Genomic DNA, 20,124 nt, shown 5'->3' on the forward strand with positions numbered 1-20,124 from the left:
TGTCAGAAAGACGTTCTTTGAAATGTTATTCATTCCTGTTTTTTTTTTTTTTTTTTAATATGGCGCCAAAATTATTTTCTTATTGCGAAGTATTTTTAGAATATACACGTTCGTAGAAACGTGTTGCAAAAATGCCAATTCGTAGGAAATGCGTTTCTAGCTGTTTTAATAGCTATTGATAAGAATAGCAAGCGAGAAATCTACGGATGTCCACATTTGATATTCTAACCGCATGAGTCTTACTATCGAGAATGCACAAGTGCAACGCCTTACAGTGGAATGTCTTTTATACGTATTGAATATTTTATTCGAAAGAAAGGATTTCCGTTCTCTTAATTTTTATATAAGAGAATTTATACGAATAAATCATTTTTTGAGATATATGTATGTTTAACATCTAATTTTTATTTATTTATTTATTTATTTTAATAAACATTCTAAAGATGACCTTATATTATAGGTCCAAATGATTCAAGAGCAAATGCACGCATTGGCCGATACACAATCGGTCGGTGAGGAAAGATACGCTAGAGTTAAACAAGAAAATGCTACTTTACAAGCAAGAATATTGATGTTAGAAGAAGCTGCGAAAGATGCCGAAACTAGAGCTGAAGAACGATTACAGGTACATTTGATATGACCTTTGGTTTGTTTTTTCATTTTTTTCGTTTATTTTATTTTCATAAACACATAAGGTGTTTATTTTTTAATATATATCTTAGGCAGAACAAAGAAGGCACAGAGAATTGGCCAGTCGTTTGGAAAGAGAAAAACAGTTACAATTAGAAAATTATGCTATTAAATTACAAGCAATTGAATTAGAAAGTTCTAGTTTGAGGGATGAAATAGGAAGATTAAGAGAGCAACTAGAAAGAGTTAAAAACGACAAGGCCTCCCTTGAAATAGAACTCAAAGATTCTCAAAGCGAAGCAAATACTGCCAGAGAAAACGAAAAACAAGCAGTGGTTAGAGCTAATGAAGCTCATCATATGCTTCAAGTGGCGAAGGAGGAATTAATAATTAGAGCTGATAATCAACAGAGACTCGAAGAACTTGAACAACAAGTTATTCATCTTCAAGCACGCAATAAAAGTATGTTGCTTTTCTTAAATTATTATTTTGTATATATTTTTGTATATATTATTTTGTATATATTATTTTAATATATTATTTTGTACATATTGTATGTTGCTTTTCTTAAATTATTATGTTATATATATAATATATATTATATTAATATATATTATAACAACAATAGGTTTAGAAGAGACACGAGACGAGTTGCAAGCTGCTGCTGCCGTACAAGCAGGTCGAGAACTTTTAATGTTAAATCCTTGTAGTAATGGTACTGAAAAAGGACCTAGTCTAGCAGCCGAGTTATTGGCTGGTATGAGTCAAGATCAGGTATGTTTCATTATCTGATTTGTTATCTTCTAAACTATACTATAAATAATGGTTTACAAATTATGTTATTGTAGATGGATGGTCATACAATTGAAGAATATGAACCACCATATAGTATTTCGGAAGTATGTATAAACAATTTAATTCTTCTATTTCATTATATATATATATATATATATATTTCCTAAGCAAACTATTATATATTTTAGCTGAAACAGGCTTTGAAAGAACAACAGGAAGTCAACGCGCAATTAAGAGCATATATCGATGGGATTTTATTAAATATTGTTGAAAATTATCCACAACTGCTTGAGGTGAAACAAGCACACTAATTGTGGAACATTTATAAACAATTAGAAAATTTTGAAATGATCTTTGAAAATAGAAGGCATTGTACATTAAATTTCTTTACTGAAATTACTGTTTATACATTTATATAAATTATTCTACTATAATTGTATACATATATGTACAAGGTGACTCAAGTTTTTCAAATGAAAATTTGAGTAACTTATTCTGTAAGTTGTTCACAGAATGTTTTGCTATAATTTGGTCAAGAGAAAAAACATGAAAAACATGTGATATCCTGTACATGTATACACACATAAAAAATAATTCGGGAAAATAGTTTCCGTCCATATAAATTTAAAACTCTGTAATCTCTATGTGATGTGTGAAATTGGAACTTCGGACTGTCATCTTTGTCATTTGTATTATTTATTTTATTATATAATGGCAGGATGAGAGTAAATAGGTTGAAAGTGTGGCATTATTATTGCCAATTGTTTCAAATAATGAATGCGTATATTATATTAAGAAAGTACACAAAAGGCCTTCGTATATATTATTATTATTAATATTATTAATATTATTATTATTATTATTATCTCAAATTGAAAAGTTTTATGACATCGTTATCGACGAACTATCATCAAAAAAAAAAGATGTAATTATTCGTTATTGCACCTTTTTTCTTACCATTTTGGAAAGAACAATTATATTTGATAGTCAAGTATTTAATAATAATTCAATATGTGATAATGTACAGATGAATCCGATGTATCGATAATTTACAAAAATATCTTTTCATTTCATAGATTTCATGATGATACGTCGTAATGATAAAATGGTAAAGACCATTTTATCTAAGAGAAAGAAATACTATTTTCGGCTTGTAATTGATTGTGTGAATCGAATTTAATTTTTAAATAAATATCATTCGCGAGTTACCTATATAGACTTGACAAAGAGGTGATGTATGACTGCGTTATGTATCACGGCATCTGTGATACAAGAAATAGTACCTATTAAATTAATATTTAGTATTTTCACCTATAGAGTATTTTAGGTCTTTATACTGAAAGCTATTAAAGTTGCGAATAAATCGTTATATTTTGACGTCTCTAGTTATTGTCATTAACGCCATTTATAACATCATCCTATATGAAGTTAGTTATTTTATGTTAATCACAGTTGGCGTGTCTATAGAAATCTTTTTTGAGAGGAACTTTGACACAGAGTTATATATTTTAAATAATTATATTGACTTTTATCGATATTTTAATTTAATAATAAATAATGATTTTATTCAACGTCAACCTCCTCGTATATATATATATATATGAGTGTGTGTATGTGTGTTTGTAAAATTATTATTTATTTTATTTATAAAAATTCAATTTCTCATTGTTGTATTATTTTACTATAAGATTTTTTATTATAATTTTTATTTTAGCAATATATTAATTTACTACATCCTATTTGGATATACTTGAGGATGAGCTTCTGGTGGTCGAGCTATAAAACATTGGAAAATAATTCAAGTTAATAAGATCAAAACTGAAAGTATAGTATAATATAAACATATAAATATAAGTTTATTAATTATCAATGATTATACGTTTTGATAAGCTTACTTGGACAAACACGAGGTTGAAATTTAATGTCATCTATAGCAAAGCCACCGTTACTAGCACTGCCTTTCAAAATAAGACGATACGGTGAACGTCCATCAATTGTTACTTGCGCTGCCATCCATACTGGTCTTGGATTATTAAATCCCTTTGCTGTTAATGACCATAACTATAGAAGAATGATTTCAATGTTAAATTAATATAAATCATATGTGCAAGTGTAAAAATGTTAAAACCAAAGTATTGGAAAAAACAAAACCAGAAATTATAACGAAGTAAAGAAGAAAATACAGAATCAATACGTACCAATATTTCATCGTTACCATTTTCATTATTACCATTATTTGTATCTTCAATATCAGACGTTCTAATAATTTGTAACATTGTAGATTCTTCAACGCCAAAAGCAGCAAACCAAAATGTGAAACAAGTGGACTCCTCATCAGTTGGTGTATTGATAATTGGAGAACGTAATTGTACCTCGGTGGATTTTTGATCAGCCGTGTATATATCAAAAAATATATAATCGCCTGTTGTCCCAAATGTTTTGTCTAAGAGCTGAGCTGGCCGGTGAGTAAGAAACGCTCGTTGCCAAGTAACACTACGATCATTAGTTGAAAGAGTAATGTTTTCCCATCCACATATTCCTTTCTCAAAACTACAATCCTCACTCCTAACAGAAGCAGCAAGTGGTTTTACTAAAACAATTTGTTGCTTCATTATCACATACAAATCTTATATTCGTGATAATTAAATTTATATAATTTTTATTAATATTTACCTATACAATTTCCAATGTAAAAAGATATATCATCAATCCCAATAATACCATTTGCTCTATTTGGACCCCATATACCTTCAAAATAGATATTGAAATTTTTTCTTTCATTAATATTCGTTTGCGCGTAATTCCAGGTAGGACCTTGATCATTGTATAATTGCCAAATAGGTCTGGGTTCTGCTGACGATTCGTCATTAGGTTGTATATATATACGAAGAACACCTAAACTTGGCCCAGTAGAATCTATGAAAGACTCGAACATGATATACCAAAATGTAATACACAATGGATTATCAGAACCACTCATTTCACGACTAACGAGTTGAGCAATACCACCACCAAAGGATCCACTACGAGATTTGCCAAGTGTTAAGAAATATTCATTGTGTCTAGTTCCAGTATTTCCATTGCTATATGGTTTTCGTTGATTTCTAGAACTTAATACTTGATTGGAAACTCTTTCCCATTCGACACGATCCGGATCTCTGGTATTGATCCAGTCGCATTCGTCTACTTCAAAAGTACAATCTCTTGATATTGTTGCCGCTACTTGTGGATACACTGTACAAAGTCAATGAAAGGAAAATTATATTAAGTTTCAGGAACAGAATTAATTTTCATCTGTATTATATCTTACCAGGACAAGCACCATAAGTAAACGTAATGTCATCTATAGCGATATCTCCCATACCGGTATTTCCTACCGATGCTTCAAAAATTAATTGATAATCATCCAAAGAGCCAATAGTTATTTGCGACATATACCAAGCATTACCAGCGTTCCCACTTAATCCCCAAATTTCTTGTAACACTGCATCGAGATCGCGAAAATGACGTAAGTAAAGTTTTAAATTGCCAATTCCTGTACCGAACATATGAAACCAGAAATGTATACAGATCGGTGCATCTGAATTGGTAGCTGGGAAACTGCTACTGATTAATCTTGCTGTATCACCAGGTCTACGCGGAAATCTAGAATCGATATAAGCGTAACCACCTGCTGTAGTTCGATCACTAGAGCTATCCATAGTTGGACCAGTCGCTGGGTTTCTACTACCTCGACTCTGAAAGGAATACAACGAAATAATTAAATCTTTCGATCTTTCGATAACAACAAATATTTCATTAAAACAAACATACTATGGTCCAATCAAAATCATCTTCGGCATCGTTGTTCCAGTCACAAAATCCACCTGCAAAGTTACAAAATCCAACACAGGAAGTTCCAGGTTGAAGATCGATATCATCGATCGCTATATATCCTCGAAAAAGGCGGGATGGATCAGTCGAATCAACGGGCACTGCTTCGATGATTAACTATGAAAGAATAACAACAACAATAATAATAATAATAATAATAATAATAATAATAATAATAATAATAATAACAGTCCAAATGATTTGAAGAGTTATGAAGTAATATCTGAACAAGTATTTTTACCGAGTGTACGTCTGGATAAGTGTAAAGTATCTGAGCTTGCTGCCACATCTCAAGGTCATAATAATGAGCATGCCAAATAACACGTTCACTCTCAGTTTTAGCTGATTTACAAAATGGTATGGTAAAATTTTGAAAAGAAATTACATCGTCTGGTTCCTTTTTGATTGAGTATTCATCAAATCCCAAATGCAAGAGTACTCTCAATCCTGCGACACTAAGACCATCCATAGAGTATTTAAACATAACACAAGTTCCTGAAACACCAGTATTTCCCAATTGAGGACTATGCAATCGAGCTCCAGAATTTTTGCTTGTTACTCCTTTCGATGGTGTTTGTGATGTTTCCACGAAAGCATACCTAAGTGATTACCACATTAATGAAAAATTCAAATAATTATAAGATTTATATTTGAATATGATCTTTTGGATAATTATAGACACAGACCCTCCTTCCATTGTATTGGTTGTAGAATCCGATGATGGTCCACCAAACCAATTAGTTCCTAAGCCAGATCCTGCCATCCAATCTAATGAATCGCTACCATTTTGCCATTCGCAGAGAGACAATGATGGAAGTGGACCAAAATCACAGAAGACTTCGTCTATCATCGCAATTGAAAGTGGTATGCTAAATCTTGGATATCTGATAATGAGAACTATTTTTTTATCGTCAGTTTTTTAAAAATCTATTCATGCTATTATTGTCATCGTCATAATCATCATCATCATCATCATCATCATCATCATCATCATCATCATCATCATTATTATTATTATTATTATTATTATTATTATTATTATTATTATTATTATAACATACCTCGTAAAATTTCGTTGCAAGGATACACTAGCGTTGAGAAATTTATTCGGTACTATAACGTTCGTAGTGGAAGGAATATCATTGCGAGGTAAAAGAACAGTAGATCTTCCTGGCCATTGCTGAAGATCGATACGTTCGACGTCATTCGAAGGATCGATATCACGATAAATGGGATTTAAAAAATGCTGAGCTTCTTTGTTCAAATCCTCAGATTCCAGAGTTTCGTACGTCGATAGTTCCGTTGTAATATTCCTCGTATATGAATTAAGTGAAAAACTCATTACCCACGAACATTGACATAAATAATACAAAAGTAACACGGCGAATTGCATGTTGAAAATTTAAACAAATTAATTTTTTTTTTATATCACAGTCGTTCAATAGTTTAATATAAACATTTTGATAGAGGTTTTTTTAATATTCGATAATTAATTGTTTTTTAAAATAAATTTGTTTCTATTTTTATGTCACACAAAATTTGAGTTTTATTTTTTTGCAAAAGTAAGACTATCTTCGTGATGAGCACGGTAATTCTAGATGGCAAGGTGTGAACTGAATACTATTGAAAAACTCGCTCCCTGACGCGGACAGGATCAAATGAAATTAACTCTCCACAGTTCCGGCCTTTATTTCCGGTTGTTGTTACTCTTCTCCCTTTAATACTTTGTCCGAACTTAACAGTCATTCGGTGAACAATAAAATGCCTTTCATGTTCTAGCGACATTTCACAATTGTACAAAAATTAACCATCTGTGACCATAACTGTAAAATTCGTTTTTAAAGGCATACATAGATAAATATTAAAGAAAAATACATAACTCTGGTATTGCACAGTTCACTAGGTAAATCAAAAATAAAAAAATAAAAAGTTTACAAATTTGTTTGTCAAATAGTAAAAGCTGTTGTTTTTTTATTTATTTTTTTTTTTTTTTTTTTTTTTTTTTTTTTTTTTTTTTTTTATAGAGAAATCAAATTACATTAAAATAAAAAGATAAATCTATACAATATGATCCGATTTTTTTGTTTGCAGAGTCACATAAATAAATTTAATCTAATATGTAAAATGTCATTTTGTATATATATAAAAAAAAAGTTTTAATTGATAAAAAATATGGACGAGTATGTATCTACTTTAAGATTTTATAAAATATTGAAAAAGTCGAAGGTTAAAATTTTCTTTATTCTGAAAAGAAAACTTTTGAATTCTGCCGAGATTTAAGTGAACTCGAGCGACGAATGGAACTAAGTAAGGACAAAGTAACAATTGATCGGTTCTCGGACGATAGGTCACTTGTTTCCTTAACATTTTTGATATCAATCGTATTGTCGAGATTGAAATATTCTTATCAAACGGTTTTGGTTTTTCATAACACACCATTCTTGTGATCTCAGCTAGATCCTAAAATTGTTCGATCATCTGAAGTTATCGCTACTTAAAAAAAATTAATTAATTAATTAATAAATTGTAATAATTACAGATGCAGAAAATGGTAGCTGCTTTGTCACCAATTCGTAAAGAATAACACCCATACTCCATACATCCGATTTTAAGTCGTACGGTTGATTCGAAAGCATTTCTGGAGCCATGTAGCAGTAAGATCCAGCGCAACACATGGATTCCCTGAAGTATAAAAAAAAAATTTCATTATTGATTTATATAGAACCTAAGAACTCTTTAAAAATTACAAGATTCTTGTAAAAGAGTTTTGGAGTTGCTGGTAGGTTATTTTACAAAATTAACTGAAATAATACATCCAAAGGATTAATATTACATTAAATTATCTAATATCTTTAAGATTTTAAATCTATAAAATTTGCAGTAAAAAAAAGGCGATAAGTCTTACTCATGTATATCTTTAGAAACACCAAAGTCACTAATTTTAACAATGTCTCCTTTACGTCCAGTCAACAAAATATTCTCAGGTTTCAAATCTCTATGAAGAATTTTCTTGGTGTGTATATGATGGACTCCAAGAGTAATTTGTGAGAACAAATACAAAGCATTCTATGAAAATATTAATATTCTTAATTTTTATAATCTTACAATTTTAATATTATCTTATTTTATTTTGAAGAAAGAAAAAAAAAATTTACCTCTTCCATGAGCGGTAAGTCGCGTTTTTCCAATAATTCTTTCAATGTACTACGAGTTGCATATTCCATAAGAATGTAACTTTTATTATTCTCAATCCAAGCTGCATGATAAGCAACAATGTTTGGATGTCTCATTTTTTGCAAATATTGCACTTCTCTCAAGGCCATCTGAAATATATCATTTTTTGAATTTAAATGAATAATGAGTATAGTAACAATATATGCGAACTTACTTTAGATGATATATTATTTTTTATACTTAGATTCTGTTCCTTTATAACAAATGGTTTCAAGTCCTCTGTTCTTCTAACTAGATGAACAGTTCTGTTAACACGCGCATACACACACGCAAACACACACACATATATATCATATATTCTAAGAAATTATCAATTTATGAAAATTAATATTTTTCTTACCCAAACATTCCCCTGCCCAATATAGCTTCGAACTTATATTTTTTGACACACGTATTCATTTTTATATAATTATATGTTTTCTTATTTGTTAATAATTGATATTTAATTATGACATATAAATTTTTGTTTAACACACGACGTATAAATTTGTAAAATTGTATTCATGAATCATAACTTGATTTGGGGATTGTTTACAGAAAAATGTGATTATATACATTAAAAGTATTCTCTTATATACACTAAAGTACACTAATGACAATACGATGAAGGCAGAGGACACTTGATATTTATCATACATGTTATTTCTAAGCACAATTATCCTTGTTTATCATCTCTATTTATCTTATAACATTATACGAAATTTTGAATGTTTGATAAATTATAATAGGAAAGATTGTATGAGAGTAAGACGAATATTATAGGTAATAGTTTTTTTATTTACTTCTTTTCTTACAAATAATGCAATCATTACTTTTTCTGAAGCATTTTGACCTATTATGTTATAACAAGAGAACGTGTCACGATTATCAAAGAATATTTTTTTTTTTCTATCCATTAAAAAGTCTGCTTTACGATGACAAAGAGAACAATGATAGCGATAATGTAGGATGAAGAAAGCATCCGTGACAATAATGAGAACTACCTGCAATTGATTGTTTAATATTTTTTGCTAATGCAAAGATTTTTGATTGTATTTTACTTTTTGGTTTGTTTTTCAACGAAAATTGTATCTAATGTGAAAGATTCGTGTTAAAGTCTTTTAGACTAATATTTTTAATTAATAAAAACGCGTATATATCGTCCACCGTATATACTTTTTACTAACACAATTATTCGACGAAAGAATTGGACAGAGAAAATAAGAGAAGACAAAATGTCGATTTTATAATACACTCGAACGAAAGAAAGCAAACCACCTTACACCCTAGCATTAATGGGAGATTAGATGATACTGCGATATATAAATGTATATATCTTTTCTCTGACATTTTTAAATTTTTTTTCTCTATAATGAACCTCTTATACAGAAATTAACTATTATTAGATTCGGATATGATGTCATTTGCAGATGTACGTGATTGCTTTAAAGTATCCAAATATTCCTGCTGTGATGTCGCTAATACTTGCGAAAGAACATCGCTATCTTCCCAGTCTGTCAAACCTATAACATGTTTACTATATTATTATGTGATATTTAATGAAAATAAGTAGAATATAATATGAGATCAATAGATAAATTATTATTAAGTAAAAAGTTTTAGATTTACGTATAAATTTTACCAAATACTTCCGGAGGAAGACGATTGAACAGTGAAATGTCAGGCGACGTATGTGCTTCCTTACTACTTCCTGGTACAGGTTCTTGTGGCATTATCTTTGTTTCAAACTCTGATGGTGGAAGATGAGTTATATTAGAACCTTGAGGAGATTGATGCTGTGGAGACCTCTTATACCATACAGTATCAGGGACCTGTAGATGTAATAAATTCTTTTTTTGTATTTCCTTCTAAAGTCACTAACCGTTATAATAACGTTTGGACCTTTGGAGAATTGCGCATAGTATCTTGGCTAGTTTGAGTGGTAGTTGGAGAAGAAGTATGACTGCGTTGTTGTCCACGATTTCCATGGGAATGAAAATGTGCATGGCTATGCTGTGCACTTGTAACCGTACTTGTACTGCTGCTACTAGCTGATCGCTAAATTAAAAAAAAATATGTCAATTTAATATTGTTTAAAAATTCTTAATTTTAATTATATATATATATTGTACTTACGGCTTTACGCATTTCATTATCTCGTAACCATTGTAAATAACTTTCTCTAGCAACTTGTTCTTCTATTGCTTCATTGGTCGCTTCCCAATCAGTAGCTTTTATTTTATCTTCAAGCATTGTCTGTTACAAGATAATATATGTTCATATAATTTATAAAAAGATTTAATTATCTTCTACTTAGATAAAAGATTGATTTAATTTACCTGTTCAATATGTAACTCTTCACTTTGCCGAACTGCATCTGATATAAGCTCACGATCGGCAGAACCAGGATTGAATGATGGTAATCCTAATCCAACACCAATGGTAGCTTTATATGGATCTACTATACTGTTATAATGACTCCCACGTTGATATGACAATCGTATAGGTTCATTGTCACTCTTTACCATTGTATGGAAAATATTAATAGGTTCTATAATATAACATTTTAAAATTGTAAAATCTATTTTTTTATATACTTATTAATAAGACGTAAAACAAATGATTCATAATACCAGTGCTATAACAAAACAGTTGTATACTACGGTTATACATTTCAGACATAGCCTGCATTTCTATATGGTTTCCATGCACATACTCCTGCCTTTTTCTATCCACATATGTAGTAAAATCTTCGGCTACAAAATGGGAAAAGAATTCTTGATTGGAAGCCTAAAACATAATATCAAAAGAATTTGCATATACATAAAAGGGAAAAATGCTTTTATTAATTTGACGAGTAATTTGTACCAATTTTAAATATTATCACCGAATAATACTTACAATATAATCCATGCAATGTTTTCGCACAATTCCATGCATCTCTTGATCACCATAAACTTGATCCGCAACTGCTCTAAATAAACATGCACCATCTTCGCCCATCTTTTTCACAATAAATCCCATTTTCCGCATACGTTTTTCAAACCATTTATCTCGCTATATTTGTAAAAACATTTAATTATACTGCCATACGTGCGTATTATTTATTATACGCACGAAAAAACTAACTAACCTCTTGCCATTCTGCTAACGTAAGATTATTTCCAGTTCGTCCTGTATATTCGTCTCCGCTATTGTAACCATTTGCAAGTTCATCTAAATTTGATGCACTACCTACAATACTCATTCGATTGTTGCTTATAACTGCACCATCTGAACCTAGGAAAAGAATTAATTTTTTTTTATAAAATTTATAAACAATTTTATATGTTTCAATGTCATCTTCACTAACCTTGTAAACCACTACATGAAGCTGCAGGTGGTGTTGCTTGCCTTTCCCTGTCTCTTTCTCTTTCTCTTTCTCGTCCTCTATCCCTTTCTCGTTCTCTCTTGGAACGTGAACTTCTTCCAATGCAGCTGCTATAAAATTAGGCATAATTTTATTGATAAAATTATAATTAAATAAACTATAATTAATATAAATGTGATTTAATATTCAATACCTATGAGGACTAGCTCTTTGTCGATGACGTTTGCCATGGCTTGGTCCACTAGAATCTTCAAAATGCTTTTCTTCTCGCCGATCTACTGTTGCCTATAATAATGATTTTCTTTTATTGCTATTATTTATCTTAATATTATCAAAAATGTTTTTATTAAATGAAAAAAGTTCAGTAAAGAATCACAATATATTTGTAATTCTCATATTTATACATATATTGATTACTCAACTTTTTTGGTTTTAAATGTAACTGAGGATAATAGAATAGATTGAATGTAGCAATTTGTCATCAATAAACTTTCCACTTCTTCTCACCTCATATGAGCCACTGGTAAGAACGATAGGGCCAGAACCATGATCACCTTGTACGGTATGAAGATCAACAGCAAATCCATTAGCTCCACGCACCTGTTATAAAAAAAATCATAGTGCACAGATATTTTTTATACCGGTTAATAATGCAACATAGAAAGAGCATGATAAAAGCCATAATCTATACCTGATATGGTGTGTTTGGTAGAGCAATAGAAGTAGAATTATGTTCATTTTGTACACCATGAACGTCGACTTCCGAATTATTACTTCCCTCACGTCTGTCTTTTGACGCATTCGTTTTCTTCTTCGATAAAATTGTCATTTTGAAGGATGAACTTTAATTTCTTACGAATTTTTGACAATTTATTCAAGTAACACTTATGTATATGACGCATTCAACACAGAACTATTGCACATTACACATACTAATTGCCGAAGGTCGTAAACTTCGTTGCTTCGCAATCGTGACTATCACCATCCATTTACAATTTCACGATGAAATCTACTAATCACTTATTGAGTTCTTGAAATTTTTTTTAACTATTCAGATATTAATTATACTTGTAGATATGTAAAAACAACATTACCCTATCGAATAACTACAACATGGTTTGTTTGACAATCACTTGCGACCTTCAATTCGATTCAATTCCTGTTTTCTCTACTGTTTTGTCTACCAGCCATTTTTCTCCAAAAGCACAGACTATTATAGTGAACTTAGCAAAAGCGAAAAGGAAGAATGACGAAGAACCAATCAGAAATAGGATATGGTTACCGATCCTTTGTTATTTTTTTCTTATAACCAAAATTCAATCTAATATAACTATAATTTCTTACCTCAATTAATTTTAATCTACTTAAAAATAGTTTATAGCTTTTGTATACTTCGTTCGAATTATTTATTTTATCTCTTTGATATATATATTTAAGTCACTGTTTACAATGATCACAGAACGAATCAGTCAGTTTATAGATACGTCACTTTTTCTATGATCATGCAGGAATTAACCAATAAAAATACACACGATAAAAAACTCGTTAATTTCTATGATAAAAATAATATATAAGTGTGAAATAATTTGCAAGCAAAGATTGAATTAGTTTATAACATTTTTTCTTGATCTTTTTTATATCATATGTATTAAAAACTATACGATTAATACAGACAGTAGACGTCCAATCAAATTATAGCCGCCATGATATCTTTTCCTTGCATTCTATCAACATTCTAAGTCAGATATTGGAATACTTACATTTTCAACTTCTCCAAACCCCGCTTTGTGAGTTTTTTTCCCATCAAAATCTCGCAGAGGATTACATGATAATATTCAGGTATAAGATCAGAATTTTCTTTTTCCATACGAATTATATATTTCACGATTATATCGAATAATTTATTCAAATAAATGCACACGTAAAGGATCCATTAGTATTTACGCGCGTAAATGTAGTCAATTGATTAACAGATTTGGTGCTTTGACCTTTGATTTATTTCATGTAAATTAATTATAAGAATAAAACCTAAGTATTTAATTAAATTAATAAGATCCTTGAATTTTTATACAAATATATGTTAAAGTTGATTTAGAAAGACAAGCCTATTATTTAATTTGTTCTTAGTAACTTTTTTACATTAACGTCTGAATCTTATGAAATAATAAGAAACGTTTGTCTTATCTGTTTAGGTATTTCCTTAATTCAGGATAGGACTTAAGTACGTAAGAATCTTTATATAATATAGTAAAACCCAAGTGATCGATATTATTTCCGATAAAACTGGGATAATATGATACGTTAAAACTATTATCGAATAATTGATCGATTATGGTTATTACACCATTCATTACATTCTATAATTATATAATTTTAGTACAAAGGTTCGTATCTAAGTTTATACAATAAATTTATTTCATAATTTTTAATCGACATTATCTCATAATAAATATTATATATATATATATATATATATATATATATATATATAATAAATATTATATATATAATATTTATTATCAGATTTTATATATATATATATATAATAAAAATCAGTGATATATCGTATAACACTAGTCGGTAATGTAGATCTCTAGAGGAAAGATGATAAAGACGATTTGAAAGAATGAGATCGAGGTCAGAAATGTTCGTACTCTCTATTAAATCCTATCATGAGAAATGACGTAACACGAATATATATCATCCAGTTAATTGCGTAGGTATCCCTTAATTTGGTATATCTCACTGAATTATATTTGACGACCATGGTAGACAACCAGTAAGAAGGATACGTCGCGATAATTCATATATTGAAAGGAACACTGTACTCCGACAAACAATATATATATATATATATATATATATATATATATATATATATATATATATATACGTTTACATATATTTGCTGACTGCAGAAAATTAAAGGAGAGTAAAAGGTAGATTGATTATCAGATAGATCGCTTTATGAATCGTTTTTTCGAGTACCCCAATTTTTTGTAAGTTCGTTAAAACAAGTAAGAATGATAGCAACAGAGAGAAAGAAAGAGAGAGAGAGAGAGAGAGGGGAGGGAGAGAGAGAAAGAGAGAGAGAGAGAGAAAAGCAAGAGTGGGAAAATAAGAAGTTTCGACGTAATAGGGAACGAGAGCTTTATTGATGATTGCTTAAAAATCGCAAGAGCGAGATATTCACCTTCGTTCCAACCACCTACGCTTCATCACCCCGACTATCCCTGACGGTTTGTTCGACTCCCTTCCCTTACCAACCCTCGCTACCCCAGTGCTATTGCTGAATGGTCCAAGGGTGGGGATACCCCTTTCGCCACCCACACAATCAATAGTAAGGCCTACAGCTTCTCTGAATGGACTTGGCCGTTCTCGTTCCCGTTCCCGTTCCCACAGCGCCATGTCTACCCCGTCCCCCCTGTATTGATTACTACGCCTGCGGCTGATCTCCGCATGACTACGCGGGGAGTTGCTCTATCGACCTATTCAGCTGCATTACACTTCATTCATGAACACTTTGCTTTTCGCACACAATTATTATCGATATATCATACACGTGAAATTAGTTTCCCTCTCCCAATCATCCCTTCCCTCATTCCTCTTTCTTCACCCTTCTCTCTTTTTCTTTCTCTCTCAGTTTCTCTCTCTCTCTCTCTTTCTCTCTTTCTCTCTCTCTCTCTCTCTTTCACTCACTCACTCTCTCTCTCTCTCTCTCTCTCTCTCTCTCTCTCTCTCTCTCTCTCTCTCTCTCTCACTCTCTGTCTCTGAGATTTTCATTCATACTTTCTTTTTATTCTACCCACGCTTTTCACAATACCTTTTATTTGATATTTCTTGTTCAATTTTGAATATAGTTTGAAATTGTATTTCTACGCTTAGCTGTTTCTTCTTTCTCAAGGATATGGAAAATGTGGAAAATCTACAAAGATAAGAATTCATTCGAATGATCAATAGGAACAATGGAAGCGATCGTTTCTATGCAAATGAATCTTATATCGATAGATCGACAAATGTTACGATAATGTGGCAACGACGTTCGTCATTTCGATGACCTCGCTGTCTTGAATCAATTGCTTTGAAAATAGTACTGAGAGGAAGATCTCATCTTATACATATACACATATATATATATATATATATATATATATATATATATATATATATATAAATATACATGTCGTCTTACATACACACACACAGACGTATATGTAAGACGAAGGTAAGCGTTTTTGATGGAAAAGTATATTTGTGTGCGTCTTTTGAGCGTGGGTGGTCGTCGAAATTATTTGCATACGGAGATATGCGGTAAAGAAGAGGGTCTGTTGGAACTAGCATTTATTAGTTTGGTAAAGGTCATTCCTTTTTTTCATTTTTCCTTTTTCTCTTTTCTTTTATTTTCTTTTTCTTCCATTTATCCTAACCGTGACATCAGACAATATTAATTTTAAAATTCTTTATTGTCACATCAATCGCGATTGTACTACATTGCTTTGTAATAATTAATAATTAAAAATAGCTAGAAGGAATAAAACAAAAGAGTATCGTAATTAATTCTCTTTCATGTAGAAAAGTTCCTTTTCAATATGCATGTATAAAGAGAAATGCAATTGTACTAGCTGTGTATATATATATATATATATATCGGCTCTGTCTTTTTCCTTTTTTCTCCATCTGTGATATCTATTGACAGTTCCATTCCATTCTAATTTATCGAGATCACCGTTATACATTGATCGTGTTACAAACGAGAATCAGATTTTTCAATCTTCTATCATATTCTCATTTTATTATTTTCTTCCCTTTTTTTTTTTTTTTTAATTTTTTCTTTTTTTCAGTTACTTCACCATTTAACTTTTCCGATCGTTCTCGCGCGAATAAAATTGGAAAAAAAAGTTCTATTCAATCATATTTACGAAGAGAACAATTTTTTCGCTTTCTCTCTCTCTCTCTCTCTCTCTCTCTCTCTCTCTCTCTCTCTCTCTCTCTCTCTCTTTCTCATAGTTACGTCATTTGGACAAAAACGAAATTTCATCTAGCACATAGAATTTCGATCTTTTTTTTCCTTATTTTTTTTTACGTCTCCAAAAAAAATCGTTCGATTACTTCGAATAATGTAGCAATAAATTAGGAAGTATTTTCTATTATTGTCTAGTAATTTTTCATTGAATCACGTTCACGCAATTAAATGTCAACGTGGAATCATTCGTCCATGAATATCTATAGAACACAACGCAACCAAGCGATTTCCGTTTAATCGATTCCTTGTCTTTTTCGCATTAGATTGAATCGAATATCAATTGGAATCGAAATGAAATCGTATTAAATCTATTTAAAGTCTAATTAAACTCAACATTTCTAATCAGTCAGGATCGATCGTTTCGTTGATTTAAAATGTGTTCTTAGAGTGAGGTAGAGGGTACCTTTGAAATGTCATTTATATCACCGATGAGAGGGAGTATCAGTTTTCCGCTAGATTTGAAAGAAGATTTTCGGGGAAAATTCGTTGATGGTATGAGAAAAAGAAAGGGAGAAACAAGAAGAAAGGAAGGGACTGGGAGGATAAGAGGGAGGAAAGACAGAGATAGATTGATAGGGTGAAAGAGGAGGAAAAGGAGGATGGGCGAATAAGAGTAGGTAGTTTGAGAAAGGGCTGAATGAAATAAAAGGAATAGAGAGATGGCAGAGTTGAAGGAAGGGAGAGAACTAGAGGGTGATAGTAAAAGAAAAAAACTTGAATTTGTGGTGGTTGTTCGGCATGTAGGGGTAGGGGAAGAAAGAGAGAGAGAGAGAGTGTAAGGATTCCGTAAGTGTGGAGGCGGTATCCTAAAGGGTGAGGTAGTGGAGGGTGGCACGATGGTACCGGAGGTGGTGGAAGCGCGTATGCTCGCTTCAGCACTGCCACCTCTCATCGTCAGTTGCTACTTGGTTTCCGGACTCTGCGGACAGGCAGGTTAGTGAATTCAACCTCGTTCAAGTCTCGTTCATTCACCGGTACGATATTTCCTACCTCCCTCGCTCTTTCACGACCCTTGTCTTTCTCTTTCTCTCTCTTTCTCTGTCTTTCTCTCTCTCTCTCTCTCTCTTTCTCTCTTTCTCTCTCTCTCTCTGTATTTCTGGTACTTCTTTTTTTTTTTTCATTAATTTTCTTATCTTCTCAAATTTCTATCCTTTCCTTTCCTTTTCTATTCTAATTGATTTTTATCAATATAATTATTTTCTAATGAATATTCTAACTCTTTTGGTTTCATATCGTTTTGATCATGATGTTGGTAAAAACTATGAAATATGTCATTTTTTTCTAATCACTGAGATGTTAGGATCTTTCGATGTAACGATTGACGATTGCATCGATTATTTTCTTTATTTCTTTATGGAATTATTGTGCATTCGTTTCTGTCGAAATTTGTCTCCTTTCTTTTCTCTCTCTTTTTTTCTTTTATTCATTTATTATTATTATTATCTTTTTTTTTTTTAAATACATATTTCAATACGAATTAATAGTTCTTCTTTAATTCTATAGTATCCACTTTGTGGAATTTTATAAAATACTTTAGGTAATATCGTAAAAAAAAATGCTGATTCACTTATGGCGTTCTATATTCAGCTCGCAACAAGTTATCGTTTCACGAATTTTCCGTGATATCGATTAATAATTTATTTGACAGAGATTGAATATTCTTAATTAAATATACAACCGAATTGATCTTTCTATTAACATATTAACAGCACAATTGATTCTCAAAAAAGATAGGTCAATATAATATAAAAAATTATGTCAATTTAACTAAAACGTTAAAGTAATATTTTAATTGAAGTAATTGATAAATTTCATGATAAATATTCATATGAATAATTCATGAATTTCTCTCTCTCTCTCTCTCTCTTTCTCTCTCTTTTCTTTCTTCGTTATATTTAATAAAATGTATGAGTCCAAATTTATTTTGCTCTGGTTTACGTTATTAAACAATGTCTGCTTTGTGTAGTTCTAATAATGTATCAATGAAAGAGACATTCTCTCTAAGCTTATAATAAATGCTCAAACTATTAACTTAAATTTATTTTATCTCTCGATCCTACGTAATCGAATACTCTCTCTTCTTAAGTGCATAGTTCCACAGGTACTATGCGGTATTGATCCACGGAAAAGATTAAATTTCTCGCTATTATATTTAAAGTTTTCATATTAATCATTTTTATATTTTATTCTGAGACAAGCTCTTTCGTTAATATTTCAATTTTAACGAACTGATTATTCTAATACATTCATAATTTTCATTATATTTCTTCTTCTTTAAACATAGTTCAGTAATTTTTTTTTTTTTTTTTTTTTTATAAAATCATCAATATAGAAACCATATAAAGATTTATTTAATTAAACGATTTTTATTATTTTCTATAATTTTTCTTTAAAAATATCAGAAACTCAATCATCCCTCTCACCTACATAACTTTTGTTACAGATTTGTTCGGTTGACGCTGCATATCTTACAACATATCTACAATCAAGACAAATAGAGTAACCATTAATCAGAGACGGAGGTCAGAAGCGAAGAGGACTTAAGTTATTAGATCGGTATGAAAACGATATTACGGAGTCGGAACGCGTAACTTCTAGTCACTTGTAAAAATCAAACTATTCGTTCATAAAAGCTAAAGCTATTTAACATTAAATAAGAAAAAATAAGCTTTCGATCGATCTTTGAGCTTCGTAAATGATTTCTCTTCGTTTCTTATAATACTATCGATTATAAAAAAAAAAAGAAATAGAAAAAGAAAAAAGAATGTTATCATTGTAACAAATTTCTGATGCTTTCTGAAAGTGGCTTAAAATAGTATAAAATTTCATTTTGTTTACAAATACATTTCCATACATAATGTATGTGTATATGTATATATATATACGTTGTATCTATATTTATTATCATATAGTATCGTCAAATATTTCATTCATATGTATATATATATATATATATATATATATATATATATATATATATGTAAAATGTTTGTTTTGCTGAACTTCGCCAGTATATTTTAGAAATAAAAAAAATAAATATAAACTTAAAAATGCTTTATTAAAAAATCATAACAAAAATTAAATGCAACTTATTATATTAATAATAAGAATGTAATTTTTGTTATAATTTTTTAATGAAGCATTTGTAATTATATTTAATATTTTTCTTATTTCTACTTATAAAACAATCTGGTATAATTTGGTGAGGAAAAATCCTGTG

At 30.4% G+C, this 20,124-nt stretch overlaps 5 protein-coding genes across 9 annotated transcripts in view; 2 read left to right on the top strand and 3 right to left on the bottom strand.

The window, feature by feature from the left end:
• LOC124951125 overlaps positions 1 to 380 on the top strand; it is a 2,344-nt gene extending 1,964 nt beyond the window's left edge. Inside the window, exon 2 of the mRNA XM_047498952.1 lies at positions 100 to 380. Coding sequence (XP_047354908.1) covers positions 100 to 228 — 129 coding nt within the window. The 3' untranslated portion in view covers positions 229 to 380. The remainder of the gene's footprint in view (positions 1 to 99) is intronic.
• The window catches only part of LOC124951108 (rab11 family-interacting protein 4A), a 20,137-nt gene extending 17,335 nt beyond the window's left edge, over positions 1 to 2,802 (top strand). For all 3 annotated transcript variants that reach the window (XM_047498916.1, XM_047498919.1, XM_047498918.1), the window contains exons 6-10: positions 461 to 625; positions 723 to 1,092; positions 1,259 to 1,404; positions 1,479 to 1,529; positions 1,614 to 2,802. In XM_047498916.1, coding sequence (XP_047354872.1) covers positions 461 to 625; positions 723 to 1,092; positions 1,259 to 1,404; positions 1,479 to 1,529; positions 1,614 to 1,736 — 855 coding nt within the window. In that variant the 3' untranslated portion in view covers positions 1,737 to 2,802. The remainder of the gene's footprint in view (positions 1 to 460; positions 626 to 722; positions 1,093 to 1,258; positions 1,405 to 1,478; positions 1,530 to 1,613) is intronic.
• On the bottom strand, positions 939 to 7,311 carry LOC124951106 (MAM and LDL-receptor class A domain-containing protein 1-like). Its single transcript, XM_047498913.1, has 9 exons — positions 6,360 to 7,311; positions 5,985 to 6,182; positions 5,540 to 5,897; positions 5,239 to 5,415; positions 4,736 to 5,162; positions 4,099 to 4,659; positions 3,624 to 4,015; positions 3,321 to 3,486; positions 939 to 3,201 (listed from the first exon to the last, which is right to left on the bottom strand). Exons 1-9 carry the CDS (start codon positions 6,689 to 6,691, stop codon positions 3,155 to 3,157), a joined length of 2,658 nt encoding a protein of 885 aa, XP_047354869.1. The 5' UTR covers positions 6,692 to 7,311; the 3' UTR covers positions 939 to 3,154.
• Positions 7,312 to 7,373: 62 nt separating this feature from the next.
• LOC124951126 (serine/threonine-protein kinase Nek8-like) lies at positions 7,374 to 9,153 on the bottom strand. The gene is made up of 6 exons (XM_047498953.1): positions 8,873 to 9,153; positions 8,687 to 8,777; positions 8,454 to 8,621; positions 8,204 to 8,364; positions 7,836 to 7,980; positions 7,374 to 7,758 (listed from the first exon to the last, which is right to left on the bottom strand). The coding sequence occupies exons 1-6, from the start codon at positions 8,929 to 8,931 to the stop codon at positions 7,492 to 7,494; spliced, it is 891 nt and encodes a 296-aa protein (XP_047354909.1). The 5' UTR covers positions 8,932 to 9,153; the 3' UTR covers positions 7,374 to 7,491.
• Positions 9,154 to 9,288: 135 nt separating this feature from the next.
• Positions 9,289 to 13,301, bottom strand: LOC124951109 (OTU domain-containing protein 5-A). Of its 3 annotated transcripts, none has more exons than XM_047498921.1 (12): positions 12,573 to 13,301; positions 12,389 to 12,481; positions 12,075 to 12,166; positions 11,864 to 11,991; positions 11,645 to 11,790; positions 11,413 to 11,568; positions 11,145 to 11,301; positions 10,851 to 11,062; positions 10,648 to 10,767; positions 10,414 to 10,569; positions 10,141 to 10,343; positions 9,289 to 10,034 (listed from the first exon to the last, which is right to left on the bottom strand). In XM_047498921.1, exons 1-12 carry the CDS (start codon positions 12,708 to 12,710, stop codon positions 10,013 to 10,015), a joined length of 1,623 nt encoding a protein of 540 aa, XP_047354877.1. In that variant the 5' UTR covers positions 12,711 to 13,301; the 3' UTR covers positions 9,289 to 10,012. The 3 variants fall into 3 exon arrangements, with proteins under 3 accessions (XP_047354877.1, XP_047354876.1, XP_047354878.1); XM_047498920.1 differs by having other exon boundaries at positions 10,154 to 10,343; positions 12,573 to 13,300; XM_047498922.1 differs by having other exon boundaries at positions 10,154 to 10,343; positions 12,304 to 12,481; positions 12,573 to 12,630.
• Positions 13,302 to 20,124: the final 6,823 nt, after the last annotated feature.

Source organism: Vespa velutina, chromosome 8 (assembly GCF_912470025.1).
Source record: "Vespa velutina chromosome 8, iVesVel2.1, whole genome shotgun sequence".
Classification (NCBI taxonomy): domain Eukaryota; kingdom Metazoa; phylum Arthropoda; class Insecta; order Hymenoptera; family Vespidae; genus Vespa; species Vespa velutina.

Excerpts from the sequence above, each read along its gene's own strand:
- LOC124951106 (XM_047498913.1), bottom strand. The coding sequence starts at position 6,691 with ATGCAATTCGCCGTGTTACTTTTGTATTATTTATGTCAATGTTCGTGG. Across the intron at positions 4,660-4,735 it reads TACTTATGGTGCTTGTCCTG|TGTATCCACAAGTAGCGGCA; the intron begins GTAAGATATAAT and ends GACTTTGTACAG. Across the intron at positions 3,202-3,320 it reads TCAACCTCGTGTTTGTCCAA|CTCGACCACCAGAAGCTCAT; the intron begins GTAAGCTTATCA and ends AATGTTTTATAG.
- LOC124951109 (XM_047498920.1), bottom strand. The coding sequence starts at position 12,710 with ATGACAATTTTATCGAAGAAGAAAACGAATGCGTCAAAAGACAGACGT. Across the intron at positions 11,302-11,412 it reads AACATTGCATGGATTATATT|GCTTCCAATCAAGAATTCTT; the intron begins GTAAGTATTATT and ends ATTATGTTTTAG. Across the intron at positions 10,768-10,850 it reads AAGAGTTACATATTGAACAG|ACAATGCTTGAAGATAAAAT; the intron begins GTAAATTAAATC and ends ATCTTGTAACAG.
- LOC124951126 (XM_047498953.1), bottom strand. The coding sequence starts at position 8,931 with ATGAATACGTGTGTCAAAAAATATAAGTTCGAAGCTATATTGGGCAGG. Across the intron at positions 7,981-8,203 it reads GTTTCTAAAGATATACATGA|GGAATCCATGTGTTGCGCTG; the intron begins GTAAGACTTATC and ends TTTATACTTCAG. Across the intron at positions 7,759-7,835 it reads AGCTACCATTTTCTGCATCT|GATCTAGCTGAGATCACAAG; the intron begins GTAATTATTACA and ends GAACAATTTTAG.